Here is an 18,022-nt window from a genome sequence, read left to right as displayed (position 1 = left end):
TCGAAACAAGGAAAAATAAAATATTTTAAGAAGCAGTAACAACATTAAAATAAATTTCTCCTATATAAACTTTAAAAACTTTAACAAAACCAGAGGAAGAGAAATAAGATAGAATAGTGTGCCCAAGTGTACTCTCAAGCAAGAGAATTCTAACGCAAGACAGTGGACGACCATGGTACAAAGGCTATGGCACTACCTAAGACTAGAGAATAATGGTTTATTTTGTAGTCTCTCTCCTAGAAGAGCTTCTAACCATAGCTAGAGACCCCTTGGATGAAGAAGAATTGTTTTGTATTCTCAGTGTTGCAAGATGTGTGAGGACAGAGCAGAATATGTAAAGAATATGCCAGACTATTAGTGTATGTGTAGGCAAAGGGGAAATGAACCGTAACCAGAGAGGATACAATGTGGTACTGTCTGGACAGTCAAAAGACGCCATAACACTCTAGTGGTAGTATCTCAACGGGTGGCTGGTGCCCTGGCCAAGCTACTACCTGCTTATAGCATCCTGCTTTTCCATCTACGGTTGTAGCTTAGCAAGTAATGATAATAATAATAATAATAATAATATTTTTCAGATAGTTGCTGCTTTATAAATATTAAGGCATTAGGCAAACTAGCTGTATAAATATTAAGCAAGCAGGCAAAATATTTAAACAGAGACTCCTTTGAGATCCTAATTCAGAAGATTTTTTTTTCTTTTTATGTGTGTGTGAATGTTGAATGGGCAGCTGGTCTCGAGACGCAGGAGCGTTTGAATGAACATTCCGGGCGACGAATGTGGTGGTATCCGGTGTCACTGACGGGCAGCTGGGGACATTAAACGAATATCTCTTATTGTCTTACTAACGGCAGTTGATTCTCTCTCTCTCTCTCTCTCTCTCTCTCTCTCTCTCTCTCTCTCTCTCTCTCTCTCTCTCTCTCTCTCTCACCAATGAATTTCTTTGCTTATTATCTTAAACTTGTTTGATGAAAAGTATTATTTTGTATATTTTTTTATCATGCGACGTTGTAGTTTCATTCTTAACAGATTTATTTCCAAATGAGAGAATTTTTAGTCCACAAATTTTGCCTGGAACAACTTGTATCGTAACTGAATATATTTTGTTTCAATTTGTGAGTGAAGGTAAATGGACCCTGGTTTTTCCATAATTTTTTCCGACTTTGGCGTGGTTAGGTTAGGTTATATATATATATATATATATATATATATATATATATATATATATATATATATATATATATATATATGTGTGTGTGTGTGTGTGTGTGTGTGTGGGGGGGGGGTGTAATTTCCTGATACGCCTACTAATGCAAAGGGCCTCGGTTATATTTCACCAGTTGTCACTATCTTGAGCTTTTAATTCAATACTTCTCCATTTATTATCTCATACTTCACGCTTCATAGCCCTCAACCACATAGGCCTGGGTCTTTCAACTCTTCTAGTGCCTTGCGGTGTCTAGCTAAGCGTTTGCTGATCTAATCTCTCTTGGGGAGTACGAAGAGCATGCCCAAACCATACCCATCTACCCCTTATCATGATCTCATCCACATACGACAATCGAGTAATATCTTATTGTTTCGTTTCTAATCCTGCCCTGCCATTTAACTCTCTCTCTCTCTCTCTCTCTCTCTCTCTCTCTCTCTCTCTCTCTCTCTCTCTCTCTCTCTCTCTCTCTCTCTCTCTATATATATATATATATAGGCTATATATATATATATATATATATATATATATATATATATATATATATATATATATATATATATATATATATATATATATATATATATATATATATATATATATATATATATATACATACTGATTATAAAATCTCTGCAAAAGTTGGTTATTTAAATCATGATTTCAAAAGGTACCGCTACTGAACATAGTAACGTACTTCGTAATGTACTACACAAGATAAAAATGTATTATTTTGCAGCAGACTTCAGTAAGCACGAAGACTATAAAAAGGACATGGAGTGATTGTTCTCTTGTCATTAACGAAGTAATGTTAATAGACTGTATTGCAGAGCTAAGCTTTCGTGTTTTGTTGGCCTGATCATGATTGGTTAATTGATCAGAAGTTAGTCGGTCATGTGAATATTTATCTTTTTAAACTTTCCATTCTATATATTTTCCAGCTTTCTTTATCATTGCTAATGCATATTACCGTAGACACACACACACAGACACACACACACACACACACACACACATATATATATATATATATATATATATATATATATATATATATATATATATATATATATATATATATATATAGTATGTATCGTGTGTTTCAAAGTTCCAATCGCCTGACGCCATAGGGTATTAACTCTAGAAGACGTATTCAGTCGTAGAGCGGAGTCGTATTTCGCGCCTTATAAGATTCCATCGTCGTTTATATTGCGTAAGAGAAGGGAATTATGGCGTCAGGATTACGCTTTCTTGGTTGCTCTAGATTTCTATTTTTCATAGAATTATTCATTTTCATGGTCAGTTTGGTAATGGGAACACACGATTTAGCTGTCAAGATGTAGATTTTATTTTTTTATATACATTTCTTGTGAACTTTTCATTTTTATTCCAGAAGTTTGAGGGATTTTTATATACTCTTTGGTTGCTAATGACAGGGCACAGGACTTATAATAGTCTTAAATCATAAGTCACTATGTGATGTTTAGGGCTTGTGTTATTATTATAATTGTTGTTCTTATTATTGTTATTATTATTTATTGTTGTAACTCCAAGGGCCCCAATAAGGAAAAATACCCCAGTGAGGAAAGGAAATAGATAAACTGCAAGAGAAGTAATGAACAATTAAAATAACATTTTAAGAACAGTAACATTCTTTCATAAATAAACCATAAAAAGAGACTTATGTCACCCTGTCAATCATAAAATCATTTCTGAATGTTTGAACTTCTGAAGTTGTAAATTTTGAAAAAAAAAAAAAAGTTATTAAAATTATATTATCAAGATTGCCCAAGTCATTGCTTTCATATATTTTGATGTATTTTAATATATACAAGTTTTTGTTGCCTATTCGTCATTGATGATTGAAGGTATAAAAAAAACTGCGCAAGTACAGCTTGACACGGTCGAAGCGATAGCGCTGAACGCACTAGTTTAAATTGTAGCATATTACCCAATTAAGGTCGAATGACGCAACACATACAGAGTGAGATTCAAGGCACGCACACACGCACGCAAACATACCTTTGCGTTTATCTGTAAAATTTGTTATTGTATACTTTTAACTTTTACTTTAAGGGTTGCTTTTCTGGTCCTATACAGCAGGGGAACCCTATACTCTACAGGGCCTCCAGTCATTTTATCATGTTCGCTCGAAAGCATTCAACACTTCACACTGCATATCGCTCGTTTATTGTTAAATCCACACTATCGAAGTACGTAGGGAACAAGAAAATCTTCAGTTTCCTCTTGAAAGCCTTAATAATGTCTCCAATCTTTCGAATGTCTAGTGGGAGCTTATTATATATTCTCGGGACGCATATTATTATTATCTTCCGCCTATTCACGGAAAGGGGCTCGGTTAGATTTCGTAAGTCGTCTTTATTCAATGTTTAATTCAGTACTCCATTCCTCATCATCTACTTCACGCTTCATAGTACTCAGCCATGTAGGCCTGTGTCTTCCAACTTTTGTAGCACTTTGTGGAGCCCATTTGTACGTTTGGTGAACTAATCTCTCTTGGGGAGTGCGAAATTAAAAAAAGAATTATTATATTGTTGAAAACTATCCAGATTGTCTGCTTGTGGACGTTTTTGGTACCAAAACTAAATGTGTGTTGTGTAGTGTCATAGTCTCTACCATGATTTTCCACTGTCTTGAGTTAGAGTTCTCTTTCTTGAGGGTGCTCTCGGGCACACTATTCTATCTAATTCTTCTTCTTCTTGTTTTGTTAAGGTTTTTGTAGTTTCTAAAGGAAATATTTATTCTAATGTTACTGTTCTTGAAATATTTTATTTTTACTTGTTTCTTTACCTCACTGGGCTATTTTCCCTGTTGGGACCCCTGGGCTTATAGCATTCTGCTTTTCCAACTAAAGTTGTATTATTATTATTATTATTATTATTACTACTTGCCAAGCTACAACCCTAGTTGGAAAAGCAGGATGCTATAAGCTCAGGGACTCCAACAAGGAAAAATAGCCCAGTGAGGAAAGGAAACAAGGAAAAAATAAAGTAGCTTAGCAAATAACAATAATAATAATAATAATTGAAAAAGCAGGATGCTATAAGCCCAGGGGCTCCAACAGGAAAAATACCCCAGTGAGGAAAGGAAACAAGAAAAAATAAACTACCTTAGCAAGTAATAATAATAATAATAATAATAATACGCAAGTCTGATGTCAGTGGGTATCATGTTACTGTTCTACCAGTTTGCCTTGCCAGGTGCAAAGGAAAGGTAGTTATGTGGGAGAGCTGTTTTAGGCTGAGTGATGGGAACTGTCCCACCCTTGGAAACATGATAGGCCCCCAAGACGCCTGGTGGGAGAAAATGGAACTACTTGGTCTTTGTAAACAAAGTCTTTGGTGCAATATAAAGCCTACTTTTTTGGTAGCTTAACTTGCACGTTCGAGAGAGAGAGAGAGAGAGAGAGAGAGAGAGAGAGAGAGAGAGAGAGAGAGAGAGAGAGAGACTCTTTTGCCTGTGTTATTTAAATGTAACGTAAATTATAAGTTATTTTTCTTATGATTGTATTAGAAGCAAATGATTTATCCCAAAAAATTAAAGAAACTATCCTATCATAATATACCCTATGTTAACACGGCTGGACAACCAATAACTCCACCTGACTGAGTAAGATGTGTTGTCACCCCAAGTGGCTGGCCTAGCGTTGAACTTTTCTTGGGGACACCTTTTTTCTCTATAATTAACCTGTAAGGAAACCCTACAAAAAAATCAGTTATTATTAATGTTATTGAATTAAAAGCTCAAGATAGAGACGACTGGCGAAATCTAACAGAGTCCCTTTGCGTTAATAGGCGTAGGAGGAGACTTATTATTATTGCTCTAATTATTATTATTATTATTATCATCATCATTTTTTAATTGAAGAATTGAATTAACAGCTCAAGATAGAGACGACTGACGAAATCTAACCATGGCCTTTTGCATTAATAGGCGTAGAAGATTTATTATTATTATTATTATTATTATTACTAGGTGAGCTACAATCCTAATTGGAAAAGTAGGATGCTATTAGCCCAAAGGGCTGCAACAGGAAAAAATAACACAGTAAGGAAAGGAAATAAGGAAGTAAATAAACTACAAGAGAAGTAATGAACAATTGAAATAAGATTTCACTCTGCATAACTGGTGTTTATATTTAAACCCATATTATTGAAACAATTAGAGAAGAAAGTCTTCAGTTTCGTCTGAAACAAAATATTTCTTATTTGTCAATTCTTGAAATCGTATTGTTTTTATAAGACTGATATTGCAGCTGAAGAAAATGTAGAAGGCATTGCACCAGACTAGCTTACTATGCTGTTGTCATATCAAACGACAGTATTTTTTTATGGATTAGAGTTCTCTTGCTTAAGGGTACACTCGGGCACACTATTCTATCTTATTTCTCTTCCTTTTGTTTTAAAAATTTTTATAGTTCATGTAGGAAATATTTATTTTAATGTTATTGTTCTTAAGATATTTTATTTTTCATTGTTGCCTTTCCTCACTGGGCTATTGTCCCTGTTGGGGCCTTTGAGCTTATAGCATCTTTTTTTTCCAAGTAGGGTTGTAGCTTCGCAAGTAATAATAATAATAATAATAATAATAATAATAATGATGATGATGATGATGATGATAATAATTATAATAATAGATAATAATAATTGATAATAGTAATAATAATTAATAATAATAATGATAATAATAATAATAATAATAATGATAATAGTAATAATCAGAAAACAAATGAAAGATGAAAAGTTGTAGTAATATCGCCGAAAAGAATAATAGTATCGAAATACGCCTAGTTCAGGAGACAAGTCTCTTCAAATATTGGTATTTCTGATCAAACTGGAAATCTGTGGAAGCTGGTTATATCCTCTATCTTATCAAATCTTTAACTGTTATGTTTTGATGCTGGGCAGGAGTCAGATTATTGTTTGGATACGGTTTGAATCAAAGTCTGTCCTTTATTGTTTTCGCCAGAATCTAAGATTTTGCAAAGGGTATCTATTCACCCATGTCTGTCTGTCTTTTTTTGTGAGGAACTTTACACGAAAACTACTGTACCGATTTTAACTAAATTTGGTAGTCATGTTGGGTATGACTCAAGGATGAATCTGTAACACTTTGGATAAAGTACATCAAAGTATAAGTACGCAGCTTCACTTTGAAAGTAATTGTAATGTTAAGTAAATGTAAAATATTGTTAGTTTATTGATGTGTTTGTGAACATTTCGCAAAAGCAAGTGAACCAATTTCAACGAAACTTGATGGACATTAGATTTTGAAGGGAATTCATCGAAGTACAAGTACGCAGTGGAATTAAGAGCAAAATAAGACTTCTTGGCATGGCGAAGGTATGCTCTCTACCGACTGCCCCTCTGGTTCCTAATGCGTCACTGTGAACTGTTTCAAATAATTGTAGGGTAAAACACGTCTTTGGATAAGCCATTAATCCTGTTCGCTGATGACTAAGTCGGAGTGTTGAACGGAGTTGAGAGACAAGTTTTATTGATTATGTCTGCTATCAGACTTACCAGTTACTGCTGCATTTTCCTGAGCTGACATTGAAAGCGAGTAAGAGTTTGTGTTAGCCGGGGAGAATTGGATAGAGTAAGAACTGAAAAATCAATAAGTAGTTGAAACTTAAGTTCAAACTTGCAGCAAATGTTTTTCATTAACAGGCTGACGTAATTCTTTTTATAGGTTATATATGAAATATGTTTTGGTGTTGTTACTTTTTTAAAGAATATTTAGTAGCAATTCAAAACCAATAAACTGTGGTTAAAGCAAAGTATGAAATCCGGTTTCATAACTGTTCAAACAATTGAGAGAGAGAGAGAGAGAGAGAGAGAGAGAGAGAGAGAGAGAGAGAGAGAGAGAGAGAGAGAGAGAGAGAGAGAGAGAGAGAGAGCAAATGAAATTTCCTATTTTTAGTTAGTATGTTATAATGATCATCCCTTTTTATTTTACAAGAATGATACTCTTTCTGTGATATATAGAATTATCTAATCACATTGACCCTTGAAGGTATTCAAAATCAATAAACTGTGGTTATGTCATTGTATGAAATCCTCTTTCGGAGCTGTTGAAATGAATTAGAGAGAGAGTATAGGTATTGTAAATGAAATTTATTAGTATAGAATCAAACCCAATGAACTGTGGTTATTTCAGGGTATTAAAATGAAATCCTTTTTCAAAGCTGTTAAAATGAATTAGATACAGAATTCAGGTACTGTAAATGATTTTTTATTTAGTATATTATGATAATCATCCTTTTCTATTTTGCAGGAACGATACGAAAGAGTACACAACGAATTCCACAACCAAGTCCAAGCATTACAAGTCGAACTGAATGAGATAAAAACGATCAAGGAAGACCTAACTCGGTATATAAGGGAACTAGAACAGGCCAATGATGATTTGGAGAGAGCCAAGAGGTATGCAGTTGAGATAACTTTTTTAAATCACTTCGAAATGGTTGTGTGGTTTCAAATTGTTCTCATTTTTTTCTGTTGATGTGTGTTGCTGTTCCTATTGTTTGTGTATGCTTCATTTCCTAGGATAAATACAGTTTATATTTCTGTTCCTAGTGTGAATGTATCTGTTTCTAGTATAAATGCATGCTTCTGCTCTTAGTGTAGATATGTGCTGTTCTTAGTGTAAATGTATGCTTTTGTTTCTAGTGGGAAAGTATGCTTCTGTTTCTAGTGTAGGTGTATGCTTCTGTCTCAAGAATGAATGTATGCTTCTCTCTTTAGTGTAGATGTATGCTTCTGTTTCTAGTGTAGATGTATGCTTCTGTTTCTAGTGTTGATGTATGCTTCTGTGTTAGTGTAGATATATGCTTCTGTTCCTGTTGTGAATGAATGCTTCTATTCATTGTGTAAGTGTATCTTTCCCTTTCTAGTATAAATGCATGCTTTATCCTGGTGTAAATGTATGCTCCTGTTCCAAGTGAATATACAATAATTGCTTCTGTTCCCAGAGTAGATACAGTGCTCTATGTTTCTGCTTCAAATGTAAAAGTATGCTTCTGTCCCTAGTCTAAATGTATGCTTCTGTTCTTAGTGTAAATTTATGCTTTTCCTAGTGTAGCTGCATGCTTCTGTTCCTAGTATAAATGTATGCTTCTGTTCTTAGTGTAAATTTATGCTTATTTTCCTAGTGTAGATGCATGCTTCTGTTCTTAGTGTAAAATTATGCTTCTGTTCTTAGTGTAAATTTATGCTTTTCCTAGTGTGGATGCATGCTTCTGTTCCTAGTATAAATGTATGCTTCTGTTCTTAGTGTAAATTTATGCTTCTTTTCCTAGTGTAGATGCATGCTTCTGTTCCTAGTATAAATGTATGCTTCTGTTCTTAGTGTAAATTTATGCTTTTCCTAGTGTAGATGCATGCTTCTGTTCCTACTGTCGGATAAATTTATGCTTCTGTCCATAGTTTAGATATGTGCTTCTGTTCCTACTCTAATTTAGATGTATGCTTCTGTCCTTAGTTTAGATATATGCTTCTGTCCCTAGTTTAAATGTATGCTTCTGTCCTTGGTTTAAATATAAGCTTCTGTTCCTACTCTAGTTTAGATATATGCTTCTGTCCTTAGTTTAGATATACAGTATGCTTCTATCTTTAGTTTAGATATATGCTTTTGTCCTTAGTTTAAATGTACGCTTCTATTCTTAGTCTAATTATATGCTTTGGATCCTATTGTAAATATATGCTTCTGTTCCTCGTGTAAATACAGTATATGGTGCTGTGGAAGATTGAAGGCAGTGTCGATAACTAAACGATTCTTTAGAAGTACAAAATCAAAGAGCACGAGTTTGCCTTCAGCTAAGTAATAGCTATTGTAGCTATTGACAACATTAAATCCTTTGAGTGCAAACCCCTAATTAATGAATGAAGTCCTTTTTTATTTTGGACGTCTTACTTGACTCATCTTTGCACAAATTTTATTGGAGATTAAGACTTTACATTCTTTTTTGTCATATAGCTAAATAAATTTCCTTCTCATTGATTAAAACTTCTTGTAATTTATTGTGAAATATTCACACATACGAATGATTAAAGAGAGAGAGACAAACTGGTAATTACTGGACGTAAAATATGTCCATTAGTGTCGAAGGCAGTAGGAATCTCGGGACGTAGAGTACATCCAATGGTAGTAAAGTTTTTGTGTAGATGATGATTGAACAATAAGGAAATGTCATATGTTAATGCTACTGCTCCCACTATATGTTTGCATTGCTATGGCTTGTCAGACCAATTCTTGACTTATTCTAAGTAAGAGAATTTAGAATAGTACAGTATAATAGTTGAAAGGTTATTAAGTGAAGAAGTACAGAATTATTAGAAAGGGTTGGTATATAGATACTGTATATGGAGAAGATTGTGAGAAAGGCATGAAGAGATTTGTTTATGATAAGTAAATATGCAATATAGTGATAATTACTGAAGAAACGAGTTGTTTACGTGATGTCACAGTGACGTCAAGTCACGTGTTGTTGTTGTGAGTGAAGGCGATTTTGAGAGGGGGAATCAGCCAACTCCCCCTCCATCCAACAATCTCCTCTTGTCTGGCATTTCACAGCCTTTTTAAGGTGATAGGCTATGTGCTGTGTGACCTAGCTCTAGGCAGTAACCTCTTTGCTGATGCTTATTCTATAGATAACACAGTTGTTAGCAATGGTTTTCAGGTTATTTGTTGAAGCGTTCCATTCCTTTAAGGTTTAGTTGATTTGATCTTTTGTATCTCTTCTTTCACAAAGTCTGTGGTGACTTTTTTTACATGTTTGTTTAAAATTTATGGCAGCAAAACGTCAAGCATACGGATCACATGCCCAGTGTAGTTGGCATTTAGTGAGTATGGCTTGTGATAGCATCATGTCTAGTCTTGGTGTCTGCTCCATAGAGAGGAGTTAGGATACATTCTGCTATATAGACTTTGAACTTGGTGGTTGTTAGAAACTATTATAAAGTTCTCCTGGGTGGTCTTTTAGCTCATTAGCAGTCTGATCTTGGGGAATCCTTATGTTCCAGGATCTTAAGATTAGTTTTTTCTTGTAGTGCAATGTATGCTCTTCTCAATCTACATGACTACACATCTAGATTAAGTTTAAAGTAGATAATGTTTGGGCTACCTTTTCTAGGTGCCTCACTTTTGAAAGTTTGTGGCTCCTATGCAGGTTAGCTCAGTTGCACATGTTACTGCTGAAGACTATTACTACTGTAGTTTTAAAGTAGCCCACTTGCCAGTGATTGAATCCGTGGACTGGTCTCCATGAAGGACTTTGGCTAAAAATGTTACAGTCTCAACGTGGACCTGTTTCCATCACTGTTCCCCTTCGCTAAAGTGACGATAATTGTTGAGGGAGATGAACTACTGTATATGCATGATCTGCAAAGTTATTAATGATACAGTATTAATTATCCGGACTTGCCTTTCAATTCCTGCCCCCAGTGCAGAAATCAGAAAAGCCTGAACAGAAGACTTGGAGGAACAAGGCTTTTAAGTCCACCTTTGGTTGTTAAAGAACCTTAGGTTCAGCATTTGATCCTTTCGCATGACACATCTTTTGGGGGATTGCTACTGTTCTCAATAATATACACATTGAAAATGGGGATCCTTATCCAAATAGAGAACTTCAAAAATTCAAACTTCTACTGAATGTTTTCATGTTGAACAGGCTGACATGTCTCTTTTTATAGTTTATTTATGATATATTTCAATGTTGTTACTGTTCTTATAATAAGTTATTTTGATTGTTCATTATTTCTCTTATAGTTTATTTATTTCCATATTTTCTGTCCTCACTGGGCTATTTTTCCCCGATGGAGCCCTTGGCCTTATAGCTTCCTGCTTTTACAACTAAGGTTGTAGCTTACCTAGTAATAATAACAACAACTAGAGGGCACTCCGTAGAGCACAGACCTCCGCCACGGCATTTTATTTCTTGACGTTTTGCTCGGCCTTGATCTTTGACCTTGGACTTTCAAAATTGAATCACTTCGACGTCTCAACATAACAATTAATCCCTGGAAATTTCACCAACTCTGAGTAAAATTGTTGCCAGGAAGTTGTTCACTCACAAACAAACAGGGACGGGAACATAATCACCTCCCTACTTCATTGGCTGAAGTAGTAGTAATAATAATAATAATTGGATAAAACCCCCCTTCCTTACTGGAAGACTAAAAGCTGGTCATGAAGATATGCCATGAAGCAACCATATGATAAATACGATGAATAATTTTAGACCTCCAAGATAGGAATGCTAACACTTGGCCACATCCCTCATGCTTACATAAAACATGAGTATGCTAAAAGGTCAAACATAAATAAAGTTACATCACTCACAATATTGATTTTATTATTAGCTAAGCTACAACTGTAGTTGGAAAAGCAGGATGCTATAAGCCCAAGGGCTCCAACGGGGAAAAATAGCTCAGTGAGGAAAGGAAATAATGAAATGAATAAATGAGAAATAGTTAATAATTAATGAAATTTAAAGATATTTCCTATATAAATTAAAAAGACTTATGTCAGCCTGTTCAACATAAAAACATTTGCTGCAAGGATGAAAAATAATAATTTATGTGAATTGAATTTAAGGAAATAGATTTGAAGAATTAAATAGAAAAAAACACAGCAGAGAACGTAACGTAAAAATGAGCAGAAAACTTAATGTAAAAATTTGATGACATCATAAGGTTGAAAAAAAATAGTAAACAAATATTAACTTGGAATACATATCTAAACAGAAGGAAAACCCAGCCTGAGATATAAGGAATGTCACTGAGTGAAAATGCAAAACAAATAAGTACTTTGGAGTACTCCCAGTAATTTCGTAGTTCGGATGGTTGGAGCACAGGTTCCCAGCTGTGTAGCATCAGGTGAAAAATAGAGGCTTACTTGCCAAGCTACAACTCTATTTGGAAAGCAGAATGCTATAAACCCGAGGGCTCCAACAGGGAAAATAGACCAGTGAGAAAAGGAAATAAAGAAATAAAACTAATTAACAATTAATAAATTACAAAAGCAGGAAAAGATTAAATGGGGGAAATTGGCCACACTGATAAATAAATTGTAAATCTACGGAGACTGGGAGAATAAAGCCAAGGGATTCACTAGTTTGAAGTAGCACAGTAGAATGCTTTGTTGTCGATAGTATTGGAAAGTTATCCCTCTTAGCCTTCTTCTTCCGATGGGTATGATACTTCTCCTGCTGGGAGGGCTGCCATTCCCTGCAAAAATCATGAGGTGAATCAAACGAACATCGATTACCATAGCAGTTCAGGTATAATGGGTGCTGGATCTACCGTGACCTAGCTCATGGAGATTCCACATGCATGGTCTTCAAGGCTGAGGCAAGTCCGCTTATTACCTAAAAAGAAACACTCGTGTTCATAATTACACTGAAGAGTGAAAAGGCCATTTTGATATCAAGCATGGAGTCGTGATTGTAGCATTGGAGAACCATCAGTGTCAGCGACCAGAAGGAGAATGATGGGAGTCCACTGCCCAGTGTTGAGTTAGGGCTGGTAACCATACAGGATTGCCAGTTATGTACTTTTTTATTTCTAGTCGTATCAAAATAACTTGGGATTAAACCCATATAAATGACTCTAAAGTTTGTATCTGCATAGGAAATATACAAATATTTTTCGAGGCTTATTTAGTGTTGAATTGAATAAGATGTGACTGGCATTGCAGCAATGAAGTAGACATCATTATTATGGTTTGTTTTGGAAATATGTATCTTAAAAACAGTACTTTAGCCTTATTTAGAAGAGTTATGGTCTTTTACTCAATGAATACATATAGCAATGTATTATAAGAACTTTTTCAAAACTGTAACAATTGTATTCATTCTTTTCAGAGCTACAGTGACATCCTTGGAGGACTTTGAAACCAGGTTAAATTTAGCAATAGAAAGAAATGCGTTCCTAGAATCCGAGTTAGATGAGAAAGAAGCATTGAAAGTGATGGTTCAGAGACTGAAAGATGAAGCAAGAGGTAAGGATGGGAAAGTTCTGGCAAAGTGCAGTTTTAGAGAATTTTATGGCTTCTTTTCTCGAGATATTCATATCCTGTTCCAAGCAAAGTTTTATTTGCATTAAGATTTGCTGTGTACTGCTGTTCAGTTGTAGAAAGCCTCATGAATTCTATGTTCTGTGTGAGTCGAGGAGTCTGTAACCCCTCAAGTGCCGTAATATTGATGGTGGGTGTTACCCATATCTGTGCCAAGTTTTATAGCAGGTTTTCCTATAGCCTACTAACCTGTAATGTATGCAAAGAAAACTTTAAATAAACTTCAATATACTGTATATAATTTTGTATATACAGCGTATATATAATTTATTATATAGTGTACAGCATATAATTCTTATTGATTCCAATTGTGGGCTTACTATATCTTTAAGAAGAATCTTAATTTGCTTGTACAGGTTGCGTTTTTGAAGCAGCAAGTCTCTCTCTCTCTCTCTCTCTCTCTCTCTCTCTCTCTCTCTCTCTCTCTCTCTCTCTCTCTCTCTCTCTCTCTCTCTCTCTCTCTCTCTCTCTCTCTTTTTTTTTTTTTTTTTTTTTTTTTGTCTTAGTAATGGGCTGCTTTCCCTATTGTGTGTAGGGTTTCACATTCTGCAGTTCCAACCAGGGTTGGAGCTTGACTAGTAATAATAACAATGTAATAAGAAATTAAACAAGAGATTGGCTAGTTAATTGTTAGGATTGGCCCTCAATCGTGGAAGTGTTACATTTTACTAGTAGTTAATTTCTTTCATCCAGTCCTATTTTTCAACAGCGGTTAGTATGCGATATAGTTCGGCTGTAAATATGGAAGCTGTTAGAGGAAGTTCACCTCTACAATTAAAAGCATGGCTATATACTCCAAATCCAATGCCAGCATCGGATTGGGAGCCATCAGTACATATAAAAGTCGATTTCCTATGTTACGTAACATTCCAGAAAAAGATCTGGTAGTAGTTTTAGTGTTTTCGAACTGTTGTAAAAGTCATAGAGGCTGAGATAAGATTTGGCAGCGATTGTAGCCTTCTGGAAGCATTGTAAATAACTGAAGCAATGTAACAGTACTGTATGTACTTTAAAATAGAGGGCATCACTTAAAAGTAAAGCAATGCCATCTTGTGTGAGACTTGTCTTGCCTATTGATGTGTAATGAATAATCCACATTGCACAAATCAGTATGCATCTAATTCCTATCAATACTCTTCAGTTGAGCACACTTTGACAAAATAAACTAGCAGTAGAAAGAAACCATTTAAGGATATTTTGTTGGAACTTTTCAACATTCAGACTTCCAATTTTTAGGGAAATGCAATTTAGATAAATTATTCTAAATAAAGACAAACCATTTGAGCATGCACTCTTATTGCATTTTGTTATACTGCGCATCTAGTTTAAATACCTAATAGTAATACAGTAGTAGTAATAATGATCACAGTAAACAGAGAACACCGTATTGAAGTATTTCTATCTCTTCTAAGTATAGTCGTAATTGATTGACCCACAAATATGTACTGTGAATAGCCTGCATGACCTAATCCATCTATGAATAAATTTTTTAGCGTAGAAGTTAAATTCACATCAGATATGTTTATTTGATATGAATTTTCAAACTTCAATCGGTTAAGGAAATTTTGTCAGAATATTGATCTTATCTGTTTTATTTGGTTATTAAATTCCTAAAGTACTGTACAGTAATGCATTATATGAAAATAATTTAAATTTACATATTGAAGGCAAATGCCTTTAGCTATCCCTATTAGAAGTAAGTATTCTATCCAAGTGATCTGATTAACAACTGCAGCCATTTATAGTCCGCTGCAGGGCAAAGGCTTCAGATATATCTTTATTCGTGTCTGGGATTTGTAGTTTTCATCATCATGCTGGCCACTGCGGATTGGTGATGGTGGGATGTTTGAGTCTCATCGCTCATTGCAAACCAGCCTGGCATGGAAGGGAAAGGGGATCAGATCATACATCCTGATACTGTAATTATGATATAGCCGTTTGTCATAGAAGAATTGTCTGCAACCACTTTTGCTGCTGGAAATTTAAAAATATAGGTCCACAAAGCTTCTGATCTTTACTTATTGAAAAAATATAGTAGAGAAAATGTTATGCCTCTTAAAAATAGGTCTTTCCAGTACAGTATATCAAATACTTATAGATTGAATGAAGTTTGCATACATATTGTACTTTATTGGTTACTGCTCATAAGCATTTAAGGGAATGAAGATGCTTATAAAACAGTAAAATCTGTATTAAATAGAAGTATTTCTAAACCAAAAATATTCATTACCATTTCTATGACGTCACTGATGTCTTACAATAGATAAAATGGTAAGATTTAGGGAATTAAAGCGACAGAGTTATGTTAACTATAAATATCAAGAGATAAAAATGTAGACGTACTGTTTAAAACATCTAGCAATGACTGCTATGGTCTCATTCATCTAAGGAATAACAAAGTATTCCAAACAAATTAAAGAATTATTTTTTAAGGTTTTTATTTTAAAACTTAAATTTTAAAATTTTTATGAAGCAGCTATATATTAGGTAAAATGTAATTAACAATCTTCCTTTTGAAAGAAAAAATCCTTTCTGCTGGCTGCATGGGAGCTGAGTGGTCTGGTTAGATTAATTTCAAAACCAACAAACTTCAATGAACTGTAACTCGAGTGTTATGGGCAATGAAGCACATTGTTGCCAACGACTTTTGACAAATCATATGAACTCTTATCAAAGACAGAAGTAGATATCCCAACTAAGGTAAAGCTAACTAGCACTTGCATCAAAAGCTCTAAACCCGAATCTGCCGCTAACGACGTGTAGACTGAAAATAACGTACATAAGCCTCGTTCAACCATAAAGGCCCAATATGATACTGGGGGTAAGGCTATTTATTTGAGGAAAAATGGAAAGTTTTAAATTTTGCTGTAACGCCTGAATCCACGGAGAAAGAAAGATGGAGTCGCTAACAACGTGTAGATTGAAAATAAGTACCTAAACCTCACTCGTTGCCATACACCACCATAAAGGCCCAATATGATACTAGGGTGTAAGACTATTTATGTGGGAAAAAATTGAAAATTTTAAATTCTGTGGGAGCCCTCGTCAACTAGCTAACTTCAAATAGGAAACCATTTAAACCTCAGTTGAGATTCATAGAAATAAGTAATGTTGTTATTAATAATACATTTTTTTGTAGCTTTACTTATTAACAACAAAGTGTTATTGTAAATTGCATTTATAATGAGGCCAAAGGTATCTTGTCTAGTATTCCTCATGTTAACTTATTGACATATGGTCTTGACTTGCGATTTGAATGTTGGAGTAGAAATAAAATTGTACAGTTTGTAGATGATGATGTCTTGTTGCAAGTAACCTTAACTGCGGTATAGAATTAATCATTAAGGGATTTTGTCACTTGGGTATGATGCTGGACCTTAGCAAAACTTTGCCGCATTTTACTAAATGATTTTTTACCCTGCTATCACTATAATTTGCTTTAGATATGTTGCACTTATTTGCTCTAAATGTTCAACTATTCTTTCTTATACCTTCTCGTTTAAACTTTTTTATCAACGCTTGTCATGTATTGCCTAATAGAACCTTGTTCATACAGAAGGTCCCATACTTACAAACATTCAAGAGGTACAAACACAAATCCAACTAAAAATAACAAAGATAAAGAAATACTGTAATAAAACAATCTTATATCATTTGATACAGTAAGTAAAATGACATTTGAAATAAACTAATATCTATTTCAAATGAAACATGACTATTTGTTGTCTTTTGTAGCTAGAAATCGTAGGCATGGGATTCAGGTTCTGCCTACACTAGGCCTAAATCCAACAAAATTTGACTTCCAAACAGCTTCTTGGAACCAATTAAGTTTGTGAGTTGAGGACCTTCTGTGCTTACCATAATGGGTTTTCAGGACTACATATAAATACTTATATTGATTAACATAATACTGTAATGAAATGGTAGATTGATAAGCACACAAAAACCATAAGGCCACATTGTAATTTGTTTGATCTACTGAGCTTTTGGACGACGAAATTTTATCAAGATATTCTGGGATATTACTTAATCTTTGCTCAAAACACTACCAGAGATTTCTCAAAGTCTATCACTAAGTTGATATGATATCTTTAAGAATTATGTCTATTTCCCCTATAGTAGATTAATATGATAAAAAATTGTAGGCAAAAATGAAAAAAATCAAATGTGATTCAAATTTGACATGCTGTACATTATACTTTTAAACTAAAAGTTTAATTGAATTTAATGATATCAGCTTTTAGATATTTTCCTACATTTATTTGGGTTTTATGTTTTGAGGTAATTGTAGAAGGAAAATATCTCCTATTTTTTATCAACTTTGAGACAGCTGGATTCTTTCATGGAAGGTACTTCTCCACAAAGGAAATATACCCTGTCCATTTCATAGCAACCGGATAAAAAAATATTTGTTTCATTTTGATATGTAAAATACAAATAATGGTTGCTCTATTTTCATTAATACACATTAAATGGTAAAAAAGACTTGGAAAAGGTACAGTTAAGCCCAGAAAATAGTTTTATCACATGAAAAGTAAAGGTGATATATGTGAATATAATGTCACTTATGTGTATAATATATACAGTAGTATCTCAATTTACTTGTAACTTTGAATACAAGCAAACTGTGTATGACCTTACAAATTCAAATCGGTTTATAGGCATTGTATCCGTCTGCTAGCAAAAATTTCCCTCCATTTGCACATTTATTGTGGACA

The 18,022-nt window shown here is 34.2% G+C and overlaps 1 protein-coding gene across 4 annotated transcripts in view; it reads left to right on the top strand.

Annotated features, from left to right (window-relative positions):
* Positions 1-18,022, top strand: part of LOC137654766 (nuclear distribution protein nudE homolog 1-like) — a 166,511-nt gene that overhangs the window by 118,812 nt on the left and 29,677 nt on the right. For all 4 annotated transcript variants that reach the window (XM_068388701.1, XM_068388703.1, XM_068388705.1 and 1 more), the window contains exons 4-5: positions 7,506-7,654; positions 13,093-13,229. In XM_068388701.1, coding sequence (XP_068244802.1) covers positions 7,506-7,654; positions 13,093-13,229 — 286 coding nt within the window. The remainder of the gene's footprint in view (positions 1-7,505; positions 7,655-13,092; positions 13,230-18,022) is intronic.

This window comes from Palaemon carinicauda, chromosome 15 (genome assembly GCF_036898095.1).
Source record: "Palaemon carinicauda isolate YSFRI2023 chromosome 15, ASM3689809v2, whole genome shotgun sequence".
In the NCBI taxonomy this organism is placed as follows: Eukaryota; Metazoa; Arthropoda; class Malacostraca; order Decapoda; family Palaemonidae; genus Palaemon; species Palaemon carinicauda.
Note: the sequence above shows the minus strand (reverse complement) of the source record. Positions and strands in the feature narration are given on the sequence as shown.